This window comes from Panthera onca, chromosome A3, assembly GCF_046562875.1.
Source record: "Panthera onca isolate mPanOnc1 chromosome A3, mPanOnc1 haplotype 2, whole genome shotgun sequence".
In the NCBI taxonomy this organism is placed as follows: Eukaryota; Metazoa; Chordata; class Mammalia; order Carnivora; family Felidae; genus Panthera; species Panthera onca.
Window position 1 is genome coordinate 140,054,641 of NC_138341.1, and position 24,117 is coordinate 140,078,757.

Consider the following 24,117-nt stretch of genomic DNA (forward strand, 5'->3'; position numbering starts at 1 on the left):
GAGACATACAGGAGACAAGACAGGGTGGAGTATATGGAAGGTGTGACCCCCGACAGTGGGGAGAGGGTCAAGGAGAGCGGTGGGACCTCTGTAATTTGAAGCCAGGGTCAAGGTTGTGAGGCTGGTGGCAAGCCCTCTCCTCCATGGCAGCGATGCTTGTAATTGTTACATAAACGGGGTGGCTTGCAAGGCTAGGTTCAGAGGAAGGGTCTGCTGCTCAAAGCTCATTTGGAAAGGCACACGTGAGGTCGGGCTGAAGCGAAAGGAAGAGTGGGAGGAGTGTCGCAAAGCTTACTGGGTAGCTCTGCAGGTGGCTCACAAAGGGACACGTGGCATCAAGGTGGCAGAAGAGGACAGGCCCCAGGGTGGCTGGGGCTGGTGAGGGGAGGCAGCGTTAAAGAAAGCACTGCCAGTGGATCTGAACACAGAGCCACGAGGTCCCTTTCGAGATGCAGAAGGATCTTGACTCGTGTTCGGCGAAGGTATCTCCGGCTATTCTCACGTGCAGGGCTTATCGGGCAGCCTGTGCAGGGTCCGTGTCCCTGGTCAACAACATCTAAAGCACGATGCCGTGGAGCACAACTTCCCTGCTCCGAGATCACGTCCACCTTCAACCCTCAGCGGCTTGGCCGCCTACGTGGTGTCCCACGGGCCCCAAAGCTTAGGTTCACGAGGACAACCTTGACCCACCTTGAGACAAACAGAGGAGACGCACCCCCACTCTGCGCTTTCTGTGTGGGACGCACATGTGGGTGCACACACACCCTGACTCCTCCAGGTCTGCAGGGTCTGCAACCACACTCTCCTGTCATCCAGCACATGGCCCGCCCAGCATGCTTTCCTAGGGGCAGCTTCCTCCTCCTTCCTCCAGTGCAGTGGGAAGTTCGTATTGGCATAATGTTCCCTTTGATATCACTCCTATTCATATTACTCAAAAACAGTTCTCTTTGCCTCGAAGGACCCAAAGAAATTTGACCAGTCTGCCCCCTTGCCCAAACTCCATCATCCTCTAGGAATGAAAACCTTATGACAGTAACTTTCATTTCTTGAGAATCTACTGTGCTGGGTCTTGGTGTCATTTGGATGTCTTCAGTTGTCTGTTATGGAGATTGCTATGTAAACCAGCTCCACAACATGAGAATGTACGGGTTCACGGTTCACTTTGTGGGACAGAACTTACATGGGGTCTGTTCCAACTCTGCGTTTCTCTGCGGAGGCCCAGAAAAGAGGTGAAGGGTTTGCCCAGGTGCAGGTGTGGGAGTTGGCAGCCTACTCAAGAGGAGTAGGGGTGGGTGGGCCGGGGGCCCGCTGTGGCCTCCTCTCAGGTGTGGGCACGGCAGGTGGCTCCTGTCCACGTCTGCTTTCCCCGATCTGCAGCCATCGGCCCCTCTGTTGGCACAGCTGGATCCTTCTTGTCCTGCAGACCTTTGCTCCAATGTCCCTTCCGTGTCGCCCAAGCAAGAGTAGTCACCGCCTCGAGTTACTGCGCATCACACAGCGTTTTCATTTCTTCTTCACCGGTTAGCCCTTCCTTGCTGGGTCCCTGCATGGTGGAGCGCGGACCTGCACTGTCCTTTGTCCTCACCTGCAGCTGTCCTTTGACCGACCCCTCCCCAATATCTTCAGGCCCTGCGTCTCTCTCCTGCCTCGCACGCGCCTCGAGGTCAGTCTGCTGTCGGTCGGAAAGTCTTCCGGCGGAGACCGTGCCTGGGCCCACCAGCCTCGCCGTCGCCCCTTTAAGCGCCAGGCGGGGGCGCACGCGCAGTCGGGCCGTTGCGCGCACAGGCGCGGTGGGGCGGCTGATGTTTACGGCGGCAGAGGTCGGGGCAGCGCAGCCGGGCCGCGGACGGGCGAGGGGCGCCCGAGGAGCTGCTGGTCGCGGCCCAGGCGGCCTGATCTCGCGGGCCGGCCGAGCCCGGAGGTAGAGCCGCCGCCACCGCCGCCGCCCTTGGCCCGGCCTGCGGCCTGCGGCGGGCGGCGGCGTCTCCCCCCGGCCCCTCCCTCCTCTCTGTCTCCCCTCCTGGCTCCCGGCCCCGAGCGCCTGGACCCCTCCTCCGGGTGGCGTCCCTCTCCGCTCCGGCGTCCTCCTATCCTCTCCCCGCCTCCCCGGCCGTCTTCCCTTCCTGTCTCCCCTCTCCCCGCTCCTCCGGCGACTCCCCCCCCCGCCCCTCCGCGGGGTGTCTCCTCCTCCCCCCAACCAGCGTTCCCCTCCCCGGGGTTCCCCCTCCCACATCTCTTCCTCCATCCCCCAACCCGACCCGGCACCTCCCCTCCGAGGAGCCCAGGTCCCTTCATTCCCCTGCTCCGCTGCCCGGGCGGGTGGGCGGGTGGGGGGGGGGGGTTGTCTCGGGGTGAGCCTTGCGGTTCGCCCTCCAGCGTTCCAGGGCTTCCCGGAGGTCTCCCAGTGCCCGTTGCTGGCGCGCTTGGATTTGCTTGACTCTACAGACGTGCCATCTAATCTGTCCCTAGTTTACTAAGCAGCAAGCGCTTGTAGTTCTAAGGCAAGTCAAGGTTTATCAGGGTTTAAAACAGATTCTACCTTGGAGCTTTTCAGAAGGTGATCGTCTAGGGGCGTCTGGCTGGCTCAGTCAGTTGAGCATGGGTGTAGAGATTACTTAAAATTAAATCTTTAAAAAGAAAAAAAAGGAGGTGATAGTCTGTGACATGGTTGGTTGGCCTTTCCAAGCCTTGGGGATGCTAGAATTGGCACAGAGCCCTGGGACTTCAAGGCATCTGAAGAAGGTCTGTAGCTGGGGAGGGAGAACTTGCTTGGGGTGCCCGAGTTTTGTTTTCTTCCATGGGATGTGCCTCTCAGGTGGATGTTTGCTCGAGTGTTGTCCTCAAAAAAGCTATCTACATCTCTGTCTTTCCCCTTTGTTCGTCACAAACCTGTAATGGTTTTCTTCTTTCTTTTTTGGCAGAGGGGTGGCTGAAGTAAACAACTCTGTTTTGGGTGTTGAGTAGACTGTCCTTCAAGAATTAGTGAAGTCAGTTTCCTATAAACAACTCCCAACTTGTGGCTCTGCTTGGGTGAAGTAGAGCCTTACAGGTGGAATGAGAGGGGACCTCTGAGGTGATGGGGTCAGTGCCTTGACCTCTTGGACCCCCCTCAGCTGTACCTAGCCTGGGATGTCTCTGGGGGTGAGAGGCTCTCCAGGTTCTGAGAACAGTGCAGTACTTGGAATCTAGTTGTTAGAAAGCTTTTCTGTGTGTTCAGTAGAAATGATCTCCATCTGATGTGTTCTGCCCCAGTTGTTATCGGTCCGTGAATATTGTATATGTGGCAGCCTTTCAAGTATTTGAAGAAAATCCCTCTGTATGTATTCCTTTCGAGAGATTTAGTTTTCAAGATGAGAAATCTGTGTTTCTTTGATTATTCCGCCAACAGGAGGTGTGGTTTTAGGTCTGTTTTCTGCTGGTCTCAGCCTATTAATAACCAACGCGGTTGGACTGGCCCTTGTGGTTATTATGATTGTAAGACACCTTTCAGTAATAACCATCAGGAAACTTTGAAAAAAACAAAGGTTTATTACTTACAGAGCCTGGAAATTTTGTAGCATACCTGGGGCCGCACAGTGAAGTGGGAGGCTGTGAAGAGAGAGATTGAGGGAGCACAGGCCTGGGTTCTGCTTTTATTGGAGTCGAGGGTGAGGGCCTAGGGGTTTCTGAGGCTTGATCTTTATTGGGGAGTTTACAACCAAACTTAAAGCCTGGGAAGAGAAAAGATAAGTGGCCCAAAAGGTCTCATCAAAATCAACTAAGAGCTGATCTCAAATAGAGGATACTCTGGGAGGAGGTGTCCTGGTTCTACCTCATTGAGTGGCAGGAGGCAAAATGTTTATTCCTCACCAATCTAAACTTAGGCACTGGCATTACAGACAAGAAAAACCTCTCACGGCTTACACTGCAGGGTCCTTTTCCTTCGCTCATTTTGCGTATGACATTACCGTGTCCATATTTCCCTTAAGAAGGGATATTCAGGTTGGAACACGACTCTCCATGTGTAGTCTGACAGACCCAGTGTAGACTGGAATCCTGAGCCCCCATCACAGCTGTGCAGCTGTGTTGACCCAGCTATAGCCTCCTTGGTTGTCAGTCACGAGACCTTCCCATGCCTGCTGCTGCTTGAACCATCTTCCTCGCTGTCCACAGGCAGTTGATTTTGGAAGGAGCACTAGGAGAGTAAGGTTGTCCTGTTGGCCATTTACCCCAGAGTAGTGAATTACGTTGAGAATTGCAAGTCACGTGGGTGGTCAGTAATAAGCAGTGATTGTATCCAGTGTGAGGGAGGCAGGTTAGCAATATCTAACCCTATATAGATGGTCCCATGCATCCTACCGGTGACAACAGGTAGGGTTACCCCATAGTTTTTAGTCTGTCATCTGGGGCAAAGATTACCAATGTGTTTTGTGTTAAAGAATGTTTCTCCCTTGAGAATTTTTAAAAGCCACTTTTGGTGTGGGGTGACAAACGTAGGCCTTTGGCTAGACAGTCCTGAGTTTGAATTCTGGCCTTCTTCTCACACACTGGTGTGTGATCATGAGCAAAGTAGCTGCTCAATTTGCCTCATCATGTTGTGAAACCAAAAGGAGCTCCAGTGGCTGGCAGGTGGTACCTGTAAAAAGTTGTAGCTCTTTTTAGTAAAAGGCTAGCTTTTGCATACTTTCAAAGTGAGGAGAAGTTGAAAATAAATGATAGATTACTTAGTGGAAAATAAAATATACCCAATATATAGTTTTTGCTTTCTGGAGATAGAATGATGATACTGAGGTAGAATGATAGAACATTGTCTGCAGGGTTAGAGTCACCGTGGAGTATATGTGGTTTCCAGGCCTTTTCCTAAATAGACCTTTAAGCAGCAAATGCAACTCCACTTTTAAGCAGTGACCTAAATTTTCAGATGACTGCCCCAGACTAGAGGTGTAGACTGTCGCCTCAGCACTAAGTGGCTTATCCAAGATTAAGCATGACCTCATTAGCACTCTCCCTGCAGCTAACTTTGCTGGCTGTGGACCCTAACCCTAACAGTGGCTCTGAAACGAGTTGAAATGGGGTGAAAGTCTAGTAATTGGACCACCCCAGTGCTTTGGAAAGTATGACCTTCAGCTCTAAAATCTTGATGAAGATGAATGATCCCAACCATAAATGGAAGAGCGTTTGTGCTAAGCCCCATGTTTTACATATTTTGTGTATGTGTTGTGAGAAGCGGACGATTCGTTGTGTGGTCACTTGTTTTTATTCCTGGAAAACCTCTCCCGGCGCGGTCGCCAGCAGTGTGCGTGTGCATGGAGTCTCTACTGCTGATGGTTGTCGTTCTGCTGTTAGAAATGCAGACGACTGGGGGGGGGGGGGGAGGTGAGGATAAACCTTGTGATCATAAATTATGATATAGTATCAGGAAGTTGTCCTGATGCGGAGAATGATGTGGAGAATGTGTCTTTGCGAAGTCTGGTGGTTTCTGTTTTTCCCAACAGTTTTATGTCAGATGTTTTGTAAAACGTTACCATTTTATGTGACGTAAAGTCATTCTTTTCAAAATAGTTACGTGGAGTAAGTATAAAATTGGAGAAGATATTTTTTGTGGTTTAGGAAAAGTAAGACCTCCTCAGCTGGGAGAATGTTATCCCTGAATTAGATGGAGGAACATGGTATGTTAGCGGTTGGCTCAGAGGGGGTCACGCTTTTGTCTTCTCGAAGGCAGCTGGGAGGAAAGTAAGCAGCGGACCTTCTGTTGGTCCGAGGTGGAGAGGTTGCCGAGCATCCACTGCCAGAGGGGGTGTGGGACTTCTAGTGGCAGCTGTAGCCTGGAAACAGATTTTGTACTTGTTACGATAAAATGTCACCATTCATCCAGTCGGGTGAGAGAGTTTTGTTAGTGGTGTTTTTGCCTGAAATTTGTACATCCAGATATCCGAAAGAACAGACTGAATGGATCGCTTGCCTTGATGTTTCTGTGTATGTGGGGGTGTAGAGTTGTCAGATAAAAATAGGACACCAGTTAAATTTTAATTTCAAATAAGAATGAGTAACTGTAGTATTTGTTGTTCACCTTAATTTCATTCTTTTTTGCTTTTAAAGAATGATTTACCAAAAGTGATCTACAACACTTGAAATATTCAAAGAGAAGCTGATATTAGCATGATTTTTTTTTTTTAGACATATCTGTGTTCTTTTGTGTTTATATTCAGTGACTTTGTCTTGTGTCCCTGTTAGGGCAGATCTATATTCAGGATAATTTCAGTCCTAAATAGCTGACTTTGTAGATTGACAATTTGTACTGAAGTATCGAATTCATACTTAAATGATGTTTTTCAGTGGTCAAATATGTTTTAGGTACCTCAGGGTCATTTGGATTCATTGGATATTATGAACTACAAACTTACTTCTGGATGGATACAATGGAATTTCATACATAACTTTTGGTTTGTTTTTAACCTTCTGAATTTGGCATCCTTGGGGTGGGGTGGTGGGTGGGTACCGACAAAATACATTCCACGTGTATTATTTTAGAATGCGAAATTGGCATGTTATTAGAAACTCTGTTGGGCTTTTACCTGTTCCGTAAACAGCTCTTTGGAAACTTTTTCCGTTGCAGTATTGCCTGAGTGTGGTCTTGACGATGGGAGGTGCTGTGAGTGCTGGTGAGGACAACGATGAACTGATAGACAATTTGAAAGAAGCACAGTACATCCGGACTGAGCTGGTGGAGCAGGCTTTCCGAGCTGTCGACCGCGCAGACTATTATCTGGAAGAATTTAAAGAAAATGCGTATAAAGACCTGGCGTGGAAGCATGGAAACATCCACCTCTCAGCCCCGTGCATCTACTCAGAAGTCATGGAAGCTCTGGACCTGCAGCCAGGCCTCTCCTTCTTGAACCTGGGCAGCGGCACTGGCTACCTCAGCTCCATGGTGGGGCTCATTCTAGGTAAACCTGGAGAGAGTGTGGGGCCTTGTCTCCCGGCACTTGGCCTTCTGAGCACTTCCCCCCCCCCCCCCCCCCGCTCCCCGGGATTGTTGACGCACAGCCATTGGCCGGGCTGGTGGAGGGAGGCCTTTGAGTTTTCTGCGGGGACCCCTCCTGTTCCCATCCCCTCCCACCTGAAGCTCCGCAGTCCGTTCAGCGCACCCTCCTTCTGGACAGCACAGGACCTAGAGAATTCCAGTGGGACCTTACAGTGATTTCCTGATTGACACAGTCACACAGTCACAAGCCTGCCTTGTCTCTCTGTCTGTAAACTGAGACTAATTAAGTTTAAAGTTCCCTGGAAGTTAAAATTGTTCCAAGCAGTCTTGCTTTGCTTTGTTTTAATGCTAAAAGAGTTGATACCTGTAGGTTTTTCTTTGTAAATAAATTCCAGGGATGGGAAGGACAAGTTATCTTATTTGAAGACATTTTGCCTCTTTCTCCAAACAAGTTGTGAGACTGCACATGGGAATTGGCATTTTTGTTGTTGAAACAACAGGGCTGGCTGACAGTTGAGGGCTCAGGTGTCGGTTTTTTCACTCTGAGTGAGGTGGAATGAGTAGCGGGAGCTAACCTCGCTTTAAAAGATTGCTGTGAAGAGGGGCTGGGGCTGGAGGGTGGCATCTGGACCACAGGCCCCAGGTGCCAGGCGTCGTGACGAGACCCGCTAAGGAATATCAGGAACGTGCCTGTGCGCACACACCTCTTGGTCAAATTGGTGTGAGATTCTTAGTTGGAGATTTCAGGCGAGAGCCATCGCCGTGCAGGCCACAACATTGTTTCTTTGCGGTTGTTACAGACAATCTTAGCAGTAACAGTTGGTATTCACGGGTATGGAATGAAATTTTTGTTTTTTGTTTTTTGTTTTAAATGTTTATTTATTTTTGAGAGCGGAGTGGGGGGAACCGAGGATCCGAAGCAGACTCTGCTGTCATCATGGAGCCTGACGTGGGGCTTGAACTCACAAACTGTGAGATCATGACCTGAGCCGGACTCAGATGCGTAACCAACTGAGCCACCCCGGCACCCCAAGATTTTTGGTATCTTTGTAAGTTTATAGGCTTGGGAATTTGGTGATGTTTTGAGACTGATCATTTGACTTCAGGCTATAGATTGGTATCTTCAAATTTTTAAATGTGGTTTTTTGTTTTTGTTTTTGTTTTTTCCTTTTTTAATGTTTGTTTATTTTTGAGAAAGCATGTGAGTGGGGCGGGCGGTGGTGAAGCGCTCTGCGCTGACAGCATGAAGTCGTGAACTTTGAGATCGTGACCTGAGCAAGTCTGACCCTTAACTGACCGAGCCACCTAGGCGCCCCTTGTTTTGTTCTTTAAAGCTGAATGATTTTTGCACGCACTTTGTCTTGGATTTAAACTGCTTTGCACAGGACCCCGGGTTATGTGTCATTCTGGTATTATGAAGGGCAGTTCCCTTCAGTGGAGCAGAAAATGGGGGAGCTAAGGATGATACGATATTTGGCGGAGAGGGGGATGGGGTATCATGTTGACTAGGTTAGAAACGCTATTGAAAATAACTAAGAGCCTCAGGAAAAGAGGGCATATGGTAAGCCTGAGGTGACCTGTTGCACTGGACGTTCCCTAGAAGTCATAAAGAAATGGCTTGTGTTCTCCGAGTCCCCCGTTTGCTGGGAATGTAACTAGATGTCGCAGTGGGGAGAGAGAGACCTGAAGGGGGGGGGGAGTTTTGGGGGGCTGTAGAGGACACTGTGTACTGCTTGGATGTATCTGAGGGAGGTGACTGGAGAGTTTCCTTTGCTGCACAGACATCTTGGATCTGCAGGGAGGAGGCTGCGTGCACTGGACCGATACCTCTGTCCCGACAGCACGTGTCCTGGGCCTCTCTCCAGCTCATCCGGCCTTTAGGGTTGCTTCAAGCACATCGCTCGAGAGCTGAAGGCCATGCTGGCCACCCAGTATTTGCAGGTGTGAGGTCTGGAGTCTTTCATCTGACGTTTTTGGCCTCAGCTGCCCTTCCACCTGGCCCTGAACTTTTTGCCCTTTCTGCCCTTTCTGCCGCATTCCTGTCCCACTGACCCGAAAGTGCAGTGTGATTAGGGAGTGCAGTGCCCTCATCAGGGGCCTTGTGGTCTGGGTGTAGTGCCACGCCCTTGATGTCTCGTCCTGACTGTTGCTCTGTGTCCCCCCCTCCCCTCTTAATCGTCTTGTTATTGGGGTGGGTCAGGAGCTATGGATTAACACTGTGTTTGGTGTTAAGCTTCTTGGGAACTATGTCCCCTATGTGTTACTAGAATGAACTACTTAATAGGTGTTGACAGAGGGGCGGATGAAACTAGGACGACTGGGAAGGTAGAGAAAGGTTTTCTTGGATTCCGGTACAATGCTGCCAGCCTGAGAGCAGTGGGGGTGGAAGTCAGCGACTGGGCAGAGGGTCTTGAAGTTAGATAATTTGGATTTGATGTTGTAAAGAGTGAAAATGCGACTTCTCAAGTAAGGTGTGTTTTAATGAGAGAATGTTTTGGCCGCAGCTGTGTGTATGACAGGTGTTGAGAGAAGAGAGTCGCAGGTAAGTTGTCCAGGTGGAGGAGAGGGAAGCCTTGGCTTGGGATGGCTGTAGTGCCGTCAGGGGACCAGGGAAGCCCAGGTGGCAAAATGTAACGGTACGGGTGTGCGGATGGTTGCTGATTTTCCCGGATTTCTGTTGGATTGTGGTGTTCGGTGCTGCACTGTGACTTCAGTATATCTGCCTAGTGAATAAGGTATTACGTGCCCCGTTGGTTTTCACACGGAGGCTTTTAATAATGGCAGTGTGACTTACCTCTGGTACACAAACGGGTGTGAGGTGTGGGGCTTGGTGAACCTGTACGTAAGTATTCACGTTCCTGCAAGCACAAAGTTCCGAATAGAATCGGCACCCGGTGGCTGTCATGCTGCCCCTCCCCCTCCAGAAAGGAGAGCACTCTTTGGCCCTCCGTGATCCCAGATGAGTGTTGCCCGTTGCTGACCTTCCTATAAATGGATTCCCACAACAGAGACTCCCCTAGCTGTCTGTGTCCGTGGATTTCATCTGGAGGCAGTTCAATACGGAGGCAAAAACTTTATCGTTAAGTGGGCGTCCACCTTTTCTTACAGCTTTATTTCCAATTACTGACAATTTTCCTTTGGTATAAAAAAAATGTTTCATTGTGACTTGGTTATAGTTTTATTTTAATGATGATCAAAACCTATTTGTGAGGATTATTAAAATTTTCATGTCTGAGTAGGGCGACCTCTTACGGCAAATAGGCCTGTGTCCAGTTTCATTTGGAAATACATTTTTCTTCTTCAATTCATTAGTGAGATCTTGAATTCCTGGTTGCAGATCTTGTTGTTTTTTTTGTTTTTGTTTTTGTTTTTTTTACATCTTCAAATGATTGAGAGCAGGGAGGCCCAGGCTTTGGAAAGGTGTGGAGTTAGTAATGTCAAAGAAACGAGTATTTACAACGTGGCGAGCATAGTCTACCCTGCATATTTAAAGATTAGCTTTTTGATTTAGGTCCAATAATGTGGCAAGACCTCAAAACCTTGCAAATTTCTTCATGTAATTATACGTGCTGAATCTGGTGCATTGCAATTGAAAAAATAAAAATAAAGAGTAAGAATTTTTGCCCTAGTTCTAAAAGTTTTCTTATTCTGAAACCTTTTAGGTCCTTTTGGTGTGAACCACGGGGTTGAACTCCATTCAGATGTAATAGAATATGCAAAGCAGAAGCTGGACTTCTTCATTCGAACCAGTGACAGCTTTGACAAGTAAGATCAGATACTAACTAGCCTTGGGTTGGTGTGTGAATTACAATTTAAACTTTTGATTCGTTGACAGAAACGAGTTTATTAGTGTTCGGATACCAGCAAACGTGATTCAACTTTGGCAGGTGAATCAGGGGTATATGTATAGCTGTTCTAATTATTTTTTGTTTAAAAAAATTTTTTTTCTTTTAACGTTTATTCAGTTTTGAGAGACAGAGTGTGAGCAGGGGAGGGGCAGAGAGAGAGGGAGACACAGAATCTGGAGCAGGCTCCAGGCTCTGAGCTGTCAGCACAGAGCCCGACGTGGGGTTTGACTCAAACCGTGAGATCATGACCTGAGCCGAAGTCCGGCTCTTAACTGACTGAGCCACTCAGGCACCCCCTGTTCTAGTTGTTTTGTAAATATTTTGTGGTTTTGAGGGCTTTAGGTTTTTTTTTTTTTTTTAAACTATGATACCAGGGCAAGACTGATTTTTCACCAACATAATAAGAGAAAGGAAATAGAATATTCATTTTGCTCAATTTTTGTGTTTCTGACACAGATAACGTTTTCATCTAATAGTTTCTAGAACAGAATTGTTGCATTTGTCTGTAAGTAGTATATATAATTACCTCTTGCCATTTTTAAATAAGGCATTAAAGTTCTTATTTTAGAGTTTACCATTTTTAGAAACACCAAATGTATTTTTCTTTCATTTTACTCGTTTTTAGTAGATCCTAAATAAGGTAGTCTATAAAAACGGAACAAAGACTGTGATGAATGGAGGTTGGATGATTTAAGCTTGGATCGTGCTTATGGCATTCACTTCCATAATATTTTGTTTGGAATTTCTTGGATTCTGTTAATTAAGAGTATAATTCTTTTTGGAGGTCTGTCTTCTAGCTTCTGGCTCTGTGAATTGCATTACCTCACTATAGGGTTGTTCAATGAAAAACTAATCCGTGGTTAACATAGATTTACTCTGTAGACTTGTAATGTGATCAGTTCAGTTACAGAAAACATTTTTTGCTTCTAGATTTGACTTCTGTGAACCTTCCTTTGTTATTGGCAATTGCCTGGAGATTTCTCCAGATTGTTCTCAGTACGATCGTGTGTACTGTGGGGCTGGTGTGCAGAAAGAGCATGAAGAATACATGAAGAGTCTTCTCAAAGTAGGGGGCATCCTTGTCATGCCACTGGAGGAGAAGGTCAGATCCCTTTCATAACTGACGTGTTTAACTATGGGCCAAGTTCTGTTCCGGGAAGTTTACATACATTTTTCCTTGTATCCCTCAACAATTCCATCCATTTCACAGATGAGGACCCAGGCAGGGACAGGGCATAAAAGCAGCCTAGCTGGGGCCAGGGCAGACCCAGGAAGGCACCCTGGAGCCTGCACTGTAAGCCCTGTGCTCACATCCCTCTGCCTCCTCCTGTTTTCCTTCCTCTCTCCCACCTCCCTTCCCTCCTCCACAGTTATTCTAGTATGCTTATTCTGTTGTTAGGCTCACACATAAAAATTACTTCCGTAATTCTGATTGTTAGTCTGATTGTTTGGTTCTGTGACAGTGAGCATTCTACAGGAGTCTCTTCCTTAGTATGAACCTTGTCTAAGTCTGCTATTTGGTCATGTTTCTGTGTACTGTGGATATTGTGCTGCACTGAGGCAAACAGATTGTAAGAAATGAGCAAGATTAATCAAACTTGAGTTGGTCCTAAGGAAGAATGTCTCCATCACAAAGAAGTAGGAAAAATGGAAATGATAAAAATGGGAGATCGTGCATTTTTGTGTGATTTTCTGCAATTTTAAAATGTTAGCATTTATTTTGTTTAAAAAGTAATCATTCATTGTAGAAAATCCAGAAGATATGATAATTAAGAAAAACTGCTTACAATCCCACCCCAAGTGCTGTTAGTGTAGGGTTCAGTAATTCCTGAAATTACGATCAAGTAATTCTTAGTGTTTTCGGATGGTCAGCTGGTGTTCAGATTTTCCTGATTATCTCAGAATTTATTTGAATAGTTTATTTGAATAGGGTTTAATTTGATTATATCTTTTTTTTTAATTTTGTCAGTTTTATTAAGGTTCAATTCACATAGAATAAAACTGAACAATTTTAACTGTATAATCCATTGAATTTTGACAAGTGACGACAGAGGTAGCATACAATGCAAACAACATATAGAACATTTTCTGTTGCTCCCCCAAATTCCCTCTTGCCCTCCTTTTTTTATTGAGATGTAATTGATGTATTAGTTTCACGTGTGCAGCATCATAATTCAACAAGACAATTATGTTTTCATACTGTGCGTTTGTAAGATATATTTGAATGTGCTCCAGATCCGTTTATCAGCTTTGGGCCACGTGCAGAGCGTTGTGTTCTCCAGCAGAGCAGTTCAAACAGCAGAGTTCCCAGACCTGTGGTATCAGTAACTTTTCTGGAGGCAAAAATCAACTTACAATGCTGATGGAATTTGTGAGAAACATTTGATTTGTGTCTTGCATTTGGTTGATATCTTGCTCTCTCCTTTTTAAAGATTTTAGTTTTAAGTAATCTCTGCACCCGACATGGGGCTTGAACTCACAACCCTGAGATCAAGAGTCGCATGCTTCACCGGCTGAGCCAGCCAGGCACCTCTGGTTGATATATGTCTAAAGTGTTTCTTATCTATAACTTTTTTTTTTTTTTTTTTTTTTTTTTTTTTTTTTAACTTTATCCTTGCATTTGTCTTATAGAGTTTCCTACAGCCTGGATTTGGAGATTACATATCTCTGTGGTGGTATCTTACATATTTCTTCTCTTCTCTGTGTTCGCTGTAAATTGCTAATTGGATCCAAAGACTTGCTTAGTTTGCAGTTTGACTCAACTTTTGGTGGGGAGGGAGGGTGCGAGAATACTTACCAGGTATTACAGTGTATGTCCATATACACTCACATCATACCCGATGCCAGCAGTGCAAATGTGGTCCTGATCCACTATTTCATTAAGGGATACAGGATGGTAATTTCTGCTTCCATCATTTCTCATCATTTAGTACCTCGAATACTTTTTTCTTTCTTTTTTTTTTTTTATTATTTTTTAATGTTTGTTTATTTTTGAGATAGAGCGTGAACGGGGGAGGGGCAGAGAGAGGGAGACGCAGAATCCGAACAGGCTCCAGGCTCCGAGCCATCCGCACAGAGCCCAATGCGGGACTCAAACTCACGAGCTGTGAGATCATGACCCAAGCCGAAGTCGGACACTCGACCGACTGAGCCACCCAGGCGCCCCACTTTTTTCTTTTTAATTTTCATTCTAATATAGTTAACGTAACAGTGTTACATTAGTTTCAGGTGTATGATACAGTGATTCAGTGGTTCCATACGTCACCCAGTGCTCCCTGAGATAAGTGTACTCTTCATCCCTTTCACCGGTTTCCTCCGTCCCCCACCCACTTCCCCTCTGGAGACCATGAGTTTGTTCTCGAACAGCCTGTTTTATATCCTCCCCACCCCCTTCCTTGTTCATTTGTTTCGTTTCTTAAATTCCAGATATGAGCGAAATCATGGTATTTGTCTTTCTCTGACTTGGCCAGATCTCATTCTTCTTCATGGTTGAGTAATGTCATTTGCAAATACTATCTTCTCCCATTCAGTAGGTTGTCTTTTAGTTTTGTTGGTTGTTTCCTTCCGTGTGCAGAAGCTTTTTGTTTCCATGTAGTGCCAACAGTTTATTTTTGCTTTTGTTTCCCTTGTCTCAGGACATGTATCTAGAAAGAAGTTGCTGTGGCCCACGTCAGAGACGTTACCATCTGTGCTCTCTTCTAGGATTTTTATGGTTTCAGGTCTCGTGTTTAACTCCTTAATCCATTTTGTGTCTTTGTGTCACCTTCAGTTACTTTCATCAGTGTTTTATAGCTTTCAGAGTACAAGCCTTTCACTACCTTGGTTAAGTTTATTCCTAGATATTTCATTACTTTTGGTGCAATTATAAATGGGATCATTTTCTTAATTTCTCTTTCTGCTTCATTGTTATTAGTTTTTAGAAATGCGGCGAATTTCTGTACATTGATTTTGTATCCTGCAACTTCATAGTACCTGGAATACTTAAGGAGAAACACCCTCATCATTTATTTGGTTACCCTAGGCACACTGTGGAGGGAGAGGCTGATACATTCTGATTCTTGGCTTTTGTTTACTAGTTTCCTCAATAATCTGGTTCTCCAGCATCTGCTGAAGGTGGTGACTGGTGAGATTTTATTTGGTTTTTAGTGTCGGTGTGAATTAATGGATATAAACATACTTAATATCTTAATCGTGCCACCATTCTCAATGAAGCTTAACATGTCCTGTCTTGGCCCGTGGGGACCTCTCCAGCTTGGCTCCTGGGCTTGGATACAATTTCAGTAGTCTGTGATAGTTTTGTTACTTTCTGGTAAGAAAAGATGTTCCACACCCACTTTGTACACATATGTATATTTCTTACAACAAAGCTGGAGCTAGCCATTTCTGAGGATCTCTGTTAATTTTAAGTTCAGTGGGAATTGGTGTTTAGAGAACACAGGTGGGGCCTTTGTGGGAATCTTTGATGCTGGGCGAGTTTTTCGGTGGAACTCTGGAGCTAGGAAGTTCACACACACACACACACACACAATCTTATGTTTTTTGTTGGTTTGGTTTTTTTGGACATAAAATACACCATGGATTTATATTGGTACTTCCATCTTGAAGTCAGGGTGAGAGGGTTTTTCTGACTTCTTCGGTCTGCCATGCTTGAAAGTCCCAGTCCTCGACTACGCGGCTCCTTGTTTATCCACAGCATCGGCACCAAGAATTTGATTTCTGAAACTGGGTCAAGATGTGGGCGGGGGCTTGGGGGGTGGGGAGCTTCTTTGGCCCTTATATTACACTAGGGATGTAGAAATTAACATGTTTTAAAGTCACTGGAAATAATGCTTTCCTGTGAGGTTATACCATCAGCCTGACTCACAGCTCATTTGTTTTCAGTTTTTAGGGATTGCCGTTTTAGGTTTTGTAACTTGGTAAAACATTTATAAGATTCCAAAGTTTAAGTAATGAATACTCACAGAATTTTTTCCCCTCTGTGTTCCCTCTACTTCACCTGTAGGTAACCATTTTGTTTGTTTTTAGTTTATGTGTTTATGCAAAAACTATATAAGCAAACACAATTTTTCATACGTGAAGATATGCACACTTTTTTTCCATCCCTATCCAGACATATGAAATGGGAGTTGATAGTTTGTAAGTTTTATACATCATTTATTGTTCATTTTAGGTATTTGGTGCTCAATATAAGTAGAAATTCTTTTTTGTCCTTATTTTGTTCATTTCAAAATGTTTCTTGGTGGCGTATGAGAATGTGATTTTTTGATGGCCAGTTCGGTTCTTTCTAGCTTCTTGCTGTTTCCAGGCAGTGCCGCTGCGACGAGGCTGTGCATATCCATGTTTGTGGATGTTCTTAGTCTTTGTCTATGCCCATGACCTCTTCCGGGTGCTTGATTGGAGACTCTGTGTTTTGACTTTGGCCAGCTGCCTTTCCAGCAGCTTCGCTGTCAGCAGCAGAGGAGAGGAGCCATCCGTCCCCTTGCTAACAGTCCCACCTGCTGTTGCTGTCATTGCTAGTAGATTGTTGTATGTGGCAGGGCTGGATGTCCCCATTTTTGCTCTTCTTTCTCAGAATATTGTTTTAAGTACATCTTTACTTATTTTAGAAATCTTTGGGGCGCCTGGGTGGCGCAGTCGGTTAAGCGTCCGACTTCAGCCAGGTCACGATCTCGCGGTCCGTGAGTTCGAGCCCCGCGTCAGGCTCTGGGCTGATGGCTCGGAGCCTGGAGCCTGTTTCAGATTCTGTGTCTCCCTCTCTCTGCCCCTCCCCCGTTCATGCTCTGTCTCTCTCTGTCCCAAAAATAAATAAAAAACGTTGAAAAAAAAAAAAAAAAAAAAAGAAATCTTTGTTGCATCACAGAAATACTTCAGACCTTTTATTGGAATTGTGTTACATGTTGAATAATTTGAGGATTATGGACATATTTTCAGTATCTGTCTCCTCGTCTGGAATGTAGAATATGGATTTACAGTTTTCCTGAAGGGTTCACACATTATTGACGGATTATATTTAAATGTTTGGTGTTTAGCATAACTGGAATTTCTCCTTGAAAAAAAGTTTTTGAAGAAGAAGTTTATGCTGGGGTACAGGAATGTGAGCGACCTGTTTACCCAGTACATGGCCACTTAATGCTTTCAGTTCCCAGATTCATGACATAGAATCTTAGTTTTCAGAAGCTTTGCTGGCTTAGATATTTTTAGACAAGAGAGCATATATATAATCTCAGCATGCCAAAGCTGGGCAAAAATAGTACTGTCACCTGTTTGGGTCGTTAGAAACTGGTTACACAGAACACACAGGAGGGCCACGTGGTCTAATTAGGCTCTTCCTGTGCTTCTAAGACTGCGATTCACTGCAAATCTGTGTGTTTTGGTGGTGATGTCACATAGAAATTCACATAAACACCGTAGTGAGGAGAAGCTCCAACATACCCAAGGTGGCATGGTCCCTTCAAGGAAGTCCTGGCAAAACTGTAACAGTAGCTTTTGTTTTGTGTGTGGTCATGTTGCAAGAAAGTCTTTTTATTGTTTCTGTTCTGGCAACAACAGCCTGGTATCCAGTCTAAACTGAAGCATTATAGGTGGTCATGAGTGTCTGTAATGACTTTGACTTTAGGATGTTCCCCACCCCCCCTCTGCCCTACTTTTGCCCCCAACAGGGACTCTCGCAGACAGCCCTGGGAAGTCATCTCATCTGATTGTCTCTTCTTGTTATCCTTTGACTTCTTTTCTCTAACGTATGTATTTCTTGTTAACAGAAATTCGGTCTAGAAGCTTTGAACATATTCAGGCGAAACATATTTGCAAAGATTTTAATAAGTACTGTGTACTTCCTGCCACATCACATTAGGGGCCCCTGATGTCAGGTTCTTTTCATTGTTAGCGTATCTGTGTTTTTTTAGTTTACGTGTAGGAATGATTAAATATAAACTAACAGTAGCCAAATTTTTTGAATATTCTCATTTTCTCTTTGGGATAGTTGACTAAGATAACACGAACTGGTCCTTCTGCTTGGGAAACCAAAAAGATTCTGGCTGTTTCTTTTGCTCCTCTGATCCAGCCCTGTCATTCAGAGACAGGAAAATCAAGACTTGTCCAGTTACGTAAGTACAAAGATCTTCACTTACCTTTCAGATCTCTTAAAAAATCTCGTTAGAATTTGAAGAGAAAGAGAAATTTTAAGGAGGCTTTTAATATTAAAGAGGATTCTGAAGCCTTACAGTTTTACAAATGGTTTTTTACGTATTGTAAAAATCATGATCTGTTTTTAGCCTGTTTTAGGTTATTTTGGCCTTCTTTTAAATCCACAGGAGTTATTTCTGGTCATGCCATTGGAAGCAGAAGACTCCCACAAAAGGGAGTTAATTCTGCTACGTGGAAAGCTCTTCCAGAGAGAGTGTGTTCCCAGTACCGTCGAGCCAGAGGGCTCTTGCTGAGTCATGGGACCTTGTCCTCCTTGGGCCCACCTCATGGGCACACGTCTCAGCCGGCTGGCTGGTGTGTGGTGGGAGGCTTGCTGAGGAGCATTGACTTGACTAGGCCTGTGCCTGCAACTCCTTCAGGATGTAGACCCAGAAGGAGCAAACATCGGGGCTGGCGTTCATCCAAATACTGTTTTCTAGTTTAAACAAATTTACATAGCAGTGAGAATTGCAAATGACTTATTTAAAATAAAACTATTCAGCATGGTTTCTGCATTCCGATCATTTAGAAAATTCGGAAAATGTACAAAAAGGAAAAATAGTAACCATGATCTTACCACCCAAAGGTAATACATGTGTTGGCAAATTCCTTGCAGGATTTTTTTATTTTTTATTTGTGAGGAATCGTTTATCGAACAGTAATGCTCCGCCTTTGTCTCTGCTAAGTGGAGGTCACATGCCATAGATGTGGTCCTTGAAATGTAACAAACAACAGTAGAATATAGACAGTGCCTGAGAGGGGCCAGGGAGGGTTTGACAGAGGATGGGACCTTTCTTTGTGCTTGGTCTTTCTGGGTGAAAATGAATTCTCTGAAGAGAGAAGAAAGGGAGAAAAAGCATGAGCAGAGGCCGATGTGGACTTCCCACATGCCCACTCCCCGGTGTGGTCTGAGTGAGGGTGTATAGGAGACGCCAGCCCAGTACGTAGGTTAGACCTGAGTTTATCATGTGGGCTGTGGCGAGCCACCAGATAGTAGAACTAAGAGATGTGGGGCATCTGCCTTCTTGATTACCCTTGTGGCCGGCTGCAGGGTGATTTTGTCACATGCAGGCTCTCTGAAAATCCCACCAGGATAAGCTAACATTGCTCACAGTTGGCCGGAGCACTCCCTTCCAGAATGCTACCTGAGTAGCACCAGAGGTGAGGGCATAGTTGGAGTATCTATGGGACCCGGGGTGGGGGTGGGGGGGGGCAGGGGCGGGGTGTTGAAGACAAGTCTCTTGGTGTGAGGGCTTGATCCGATCTGGGTAAGAGTTGTGGTGACACGGGGGCGTCTGGGTGGCTCAGTCGGTTAAGTGTTCGACTTTGGCGCAAGTCATGATCTCACGGTCCGTGAGTTCGAGCCCCGAGTCGGGCTCTGTGCTGACAGCTCGGAGCCTGGAGCCTGCAGCCTGCTTCCGATTCTGTGTCTCTCTCTGCCCCTCCCCTGCTCATATTCTGTCTGTCTCTCTCTCACAAAATAAGTAAACAGTAAAAAAATTCAAAAAAAGTTGTGGCAACATGGAGGGCACCCTGAGATGCCAGCTTTGAGGCTAGCGCTTCAGAGCAAATGCTGGATGACGGGTAATCACGTGATGCTTAGGGTTCCTGAAGCGAACAACCCAGTTGTTTGTAACTGCCTCTTGCTGGGCTGGAGTTTTCTGGACTCGTAAAGTTGTGTCGATGGAGACCGTGGCCTCTAGAGTGGAAGGTACTCAGGGGCAGGCACACAGGGCCTTTCTGAGGAAGGATGTGGAGCCTGAGGTGTCCGGCATCTGTTGTAGATGGGGGTCTGTGGGAGGCTTGGGACCCCAGTCAGGACTGGAGCAGAGCCCTAGGAGCCGTTGCCCAGTCTTTGTTACTCGAAGCCACAGAATGGATGCCGAAACAGAGATCGATAGGCACACGGAGAGGGGGAAGTGGTGGGAATCAGGGAACACCACTGGCCTGGGTGGAGGAGGGAGCTCACAGGAGAGGCTTGGGCCTAGTTAGTGCCCTGCAAGTGGGCGCCTCGGGGGGGGTGGGGGGGAGCCAGGGAAGCCAGAATGTGAGTCCTGGAGGTCTGGTGACCTGTGAAGGAGTCCGTTCAGCAGACTGAGTGGCAACAGCCCGTGAAGAGGGAAGGGAAGGGAAGGAAAGGCAGGACGCGCTGAACGGAAGGTCGTGATTTCGGTGTTGCGGAGTGGGGCAAGTGCTGGAGCCTGTCCCGGACGAGAGAGGGGACAGTTGAGCAGGAGAGGAAGCCTGGTGTGGACAAAGGGGAGAAGGTGCTGAGAGCCTCCAGCAAGAGCACTTTCCAGGGCTCCTGTGGAACAGTGAGCCTCGCACGGAATTGTGTGCAGGCCTCTCTGATTTGGGTGATAGATGTTACAGACAATCTAAGAGCCCCCCTAGATTGTAGGGGGCCATCTCTTTTGGCAGAAGCTAGGTACTGGAGGGAAAAAAGTGACGCTGCCTTTCAGTATAATGTACTTAAACACACAGCCCCTCATTCCTCTCCCTTTGAGAAAAAAGCTCTCCTGTTGCCATGTGCGTACTGCCTGCGTTAAATTGAGCATTAAATTGAGCCTGCGTTAATCACCAGATTCTGTTTTTCCTCAGTATGCTTTGGAGTTTTTGTACTTACTAAAAACGTTTGGATTTGCTGTTCTCTGCTTAAATCAAAAAAGAGGAACTAATACTCAATTTGTAAAGTACTGTGAAAATATTAAGATAGACAAAAGAATTCTGGAGCCCTACATCCTCTGTGTTTCCACTGGATGAGCTAGAACCCACGAATGAATACGTAAATAGAATAATGAACCTGGCTGTCCAGGAAGCAAAACACCGTAGCCCAGGGTTTTCCCTTGCTTCTGACTGAATAGCCAAACAATCTCGATCTTGCTTCTGTAAGTTCAGGGTCGATGTATTTGAAAATATCTTTTGAGAAGGACCACATGCATGCACACTAGAGCACTAACTAATTGACTTTGCCAGGAACGCTCTCTCGTGCCTGTTCTGTGAATACGCCAGTGAATGACAGTGACGTGAAGACTTCCCAGGGTTAGGGCTCTGTGCTGTCCCGGTCACTCTCAGACAAGGTTGACACGTCTCCTCCTTTGCTCCGCAGCGCCGCTGGCCGTGCGGAGCCTCCAGGACCTGGCTCGCATCGCCATCCGGGGCACCATTAAAAAGGTCATTCGTCAGGAAACGGTGAGCAGCAGCGGAAACGGACTAAAGAACACTCCGGGGGTGAAACGAAGGAGAGTGCGCCGCCGTCGAATGGAAACGATCGTCTTTTTGGACAAAGAGGTTTTTGCCAGTCGGATTTCCAGCCCCTCTGACGACAACAGCTGCGAGGACTTGGAAGAGGAGTCGCGGGAGGAGGACAGAGCCCCCCCGCCCGAAGCCAAGCCAGCCCCACCGGTGAACTTCCTACGGGAGAAGGTCCTGAGCCTCCCTCTGCCAGACCCCCTGAAATACTACTTGCTCTATTACAGGGAGAAGTAAGTCTGTGGGAACAGGGCACCGAGGCAGAGCTGATGCTGTGCCTGCTGTCCCCGAGGGGTCGCCCGGGCCCGTGCTGTGGGGAAGGAAAGTGCTCTCCTCTCGACCTTCCTGTCTTTAGTTCGTTCTTGGTTTTCCTGTAGAATCTCCATTCAGTGGTATCATTTCGGTAAACATAATCTGATAAACATAAAGCGCATAGGAGAAGGTTTTCTCAGAAGGGAGAGCATCTCTTGAGAAGGGTGTTTGCTTTTTGTTCTGATGAAACTCCGACGTCTGCCTGCAGAGACCGCTTTGGTGACCATCTCCCACTCAAGGTAACCTACGAAGACTGAAGTTGAAAGGAACCTGTGTTGCTTAGAAAAAGTGAAAGTGCAAGTTTGCAAGTGTGTAAATCTTTTCTGGGTGTGACGCACCTGTGTCCACGTTAGCACTTTATGGTGTCAGCCTCGTAATTACTGGCGCTGAGCTCCCCTAACCCTTTTAGTTCTCTGGATGGGGGGAACGTTATTGAAAAGCGCTCCCTTATTTTAAATAAATGTAATTAGATTGGATGTGGGTTGTCCATTGTAGTTTTAAAAGAGAGAACTTTGTGATGGGGGAGGAGGAATAAAAGTATCAAACTGCCAGATGTCTTTCTGGGATTCCAAAATGATTCAAGGAATATCTTCCTGACGCCTTTTCTTACCTTTAGAAGAACCAGTGTCAGATAATCCCTTAAAGAAAATACTCGAGAATGAAACGAGCGTTGTGCGCAGTGAGCTGCCTTACTTTCACTCCAACGGTGGGGATGACCGTTGACGCAACCTTGAGTATGTTCATGGGTGTCTAGGGCACGGATGTGCTCGGTCCTCAAAACAGGTGGGAAGCATTAAGGCTGCAGGAAATACATTGCAGACAACGTCACAACAACCTGTGCTGTTTTTTCTTTTTTCCTTCAGTTGGCTACTTTTCTGTAATCACATTAATGATTAACAGATTTTATCTTTTATAATTCTGGAGAAGAAGATGTGTTCGTTTTCTAATTTTTCTTAATAACAAATGTATGTACCTTAGTAGCTCCATTGCATTAGAATAACAGTCTAACCCCAGGGGCTTGTGGGTTCTACCTTCTCTAGGCCCTTTGTGTTGACAGGTTTCTGTGTTTACCAAGTTCCAAAACATTGGTTCTTTTCAAACTTGCTTTTTGTGCCCAAAGAAGAAAACAGTGGTATCAAATGTTAACAATAGACCCAAACTCAGAGTGCTGCTGTGGGATCAATCATCCAGATTTTATGACTGATTTTATCCGGTGTTGCTGAGCTTGAGTGTGTCTTTGTGGTTTCACCAGCTGAACTGAGTTCTGCTTATTTATTTATTTATTTATTCTTAAACTTCTCTTCTTTTTTAAGTAATTTAATCATTTTCTACAGGATACTGTGTGCACGCAGAGCTGGGAAAATATGTCTGTTGCCCTAGATCTGGAAATGTAATTTTTTATAAAGACAGTGACTTCACAGTTGTTCTCAACCTGGCTTCTAACGGAAGGCTGGGCATCGCTGTCTCAGAAGCGCCCAGTTTACGTTTACTTGAGGACTTGACATCACTTAGTGGTGCGCACATCTGTGCCGACATCACGCTGACCGGAGTGTACTGATCTCTGCGATCCACGGACATTCGGAGCATAAGGTCAAATGCATATTTGTGAAATCTGTCACACTGGGTGGCTTGACTAAGTTCTTTTCCTATAATTGTACATGGGTTTTATTTATTTTTTAAATCACATTTGCCTTCACGCTAGACTGTAAAGCCTCTTCACCGTGCATAAGACATGTTTTTCCCTACATAGGTTAGACCTTTGCTAACATTTGTGTTCGTATTTACATGTTGTCTGTTTGCGATACTTAAACCAGAATTTGGTTAAAAATATATATATAGATGTAATATATGTGAAATAGTTTGGTGTTTATCTTATACACGTAGAGAAGAATTGTAAATGGGTTTTCCCGGGCCGAAGTGCCCCTCCCCAGGGTCCAGGATGATGCACTGCTGTCTGTTCCCCGACAGATGGATTATGTATAGTCTGTGTGGCCTGTAACCTCTGTATTGTAAACCACGTTCTAGACAGCTGTGGACTTTTATGTTCTGAGGAGTATGTATTTCTGTGTGTGATTTGTGTCTTGAAAGTAGTAAAGCCACAGACACGTACACAGCAAATGTCAAATTTATAAATATCAAGGATGCGGTGTAAAAATCAACTGTGTATGTAAGAATGCTTTTGCCAGTCTGGACCTTTCAGGGAATTAATGCCAGAAGTTTGAAACCAAGATTTTCATGAGTAGATACACATTGGGTAAATACAAAGGCTATCAATAAACCTCGTTCAGGCACTTCAGCCTTCTTGGCATGGCTTGTGTTTCCTGTGTGGGATTGAAATTCTTGACTACATGTTTTCCAAAAATCTTTAAAAATAAACCTTTTCTTTATTAGAATCATGTGTTTTCTTTCACTGTTGTGTTATGGCTTCATTCTGTACCATGGTAGTACACTTGGGGAAGACGTGATTTTAAATGAAGCACACTTAGGGGCGCCTGCGTGCCTCAGTCGGTTGGGTGTCCGACTTCGGCTCAGTTCATGATCTCACGGTCTGTCAGTTCG

The 24,117-nt window shown here is 45.8% G+C and overlaps 1 protein-coding gene across 3 annotated transcripts; it reads left to right on the forward strand.

Moving 5' to 3' along the window:
- The first annotated feature begins 1,773 nt into the window (after positions 1-1,773).
- PCMTD2 (protein-L-isoaspartate (D-aspartate) O-methyltransferase domain containing 2) lies at positions 1,774-23,951 on the forward strand. Of its 3 annotated transcripts, none has more exons than XR_013554457.2 (7): positions 1,774-1,921; positions 6,596-6,926; positions 10,627-10,729; positions 11,743-11,914; positions 17,792-17,915; positions 19,066-19,155; positions 21,104-21,213. XR_013554457.2 is itself a non-coding variant. In XM_078443830.2 (7 exons), exons 3-7 carry the CDS (start codon positions 6,620-6,622, stop codon positions 21,481-21,483), a joined length of 1,086 nt encoding a protein of 361 aa, XP_078299956.1. In that variant the 5' UTR covers positions 1,774-1,921; positions 6,334-6,422; positions 6,596-6,619; the 3' UTR covers positions 21,484-23,951. The 3 variants fall into 3 exon arrangements, 2 of the variants coding, with proteins under 2 accessions (XP_078299956.1, XP_078299955.1); XM_078443830.2 differs by lacking the exon at positions 19,066-19,155 and adding an exon at positions 6,334-6,422 and having other exon boundaries at positions 21,104-23,951; XM_078443829.2 differs by lacking the exon at positions 19,066-19,155 and having other exon boundaries at positions 21,104-23,951.
- Positions 23,952-24,117: the final 166 nt, after the last annotated feature.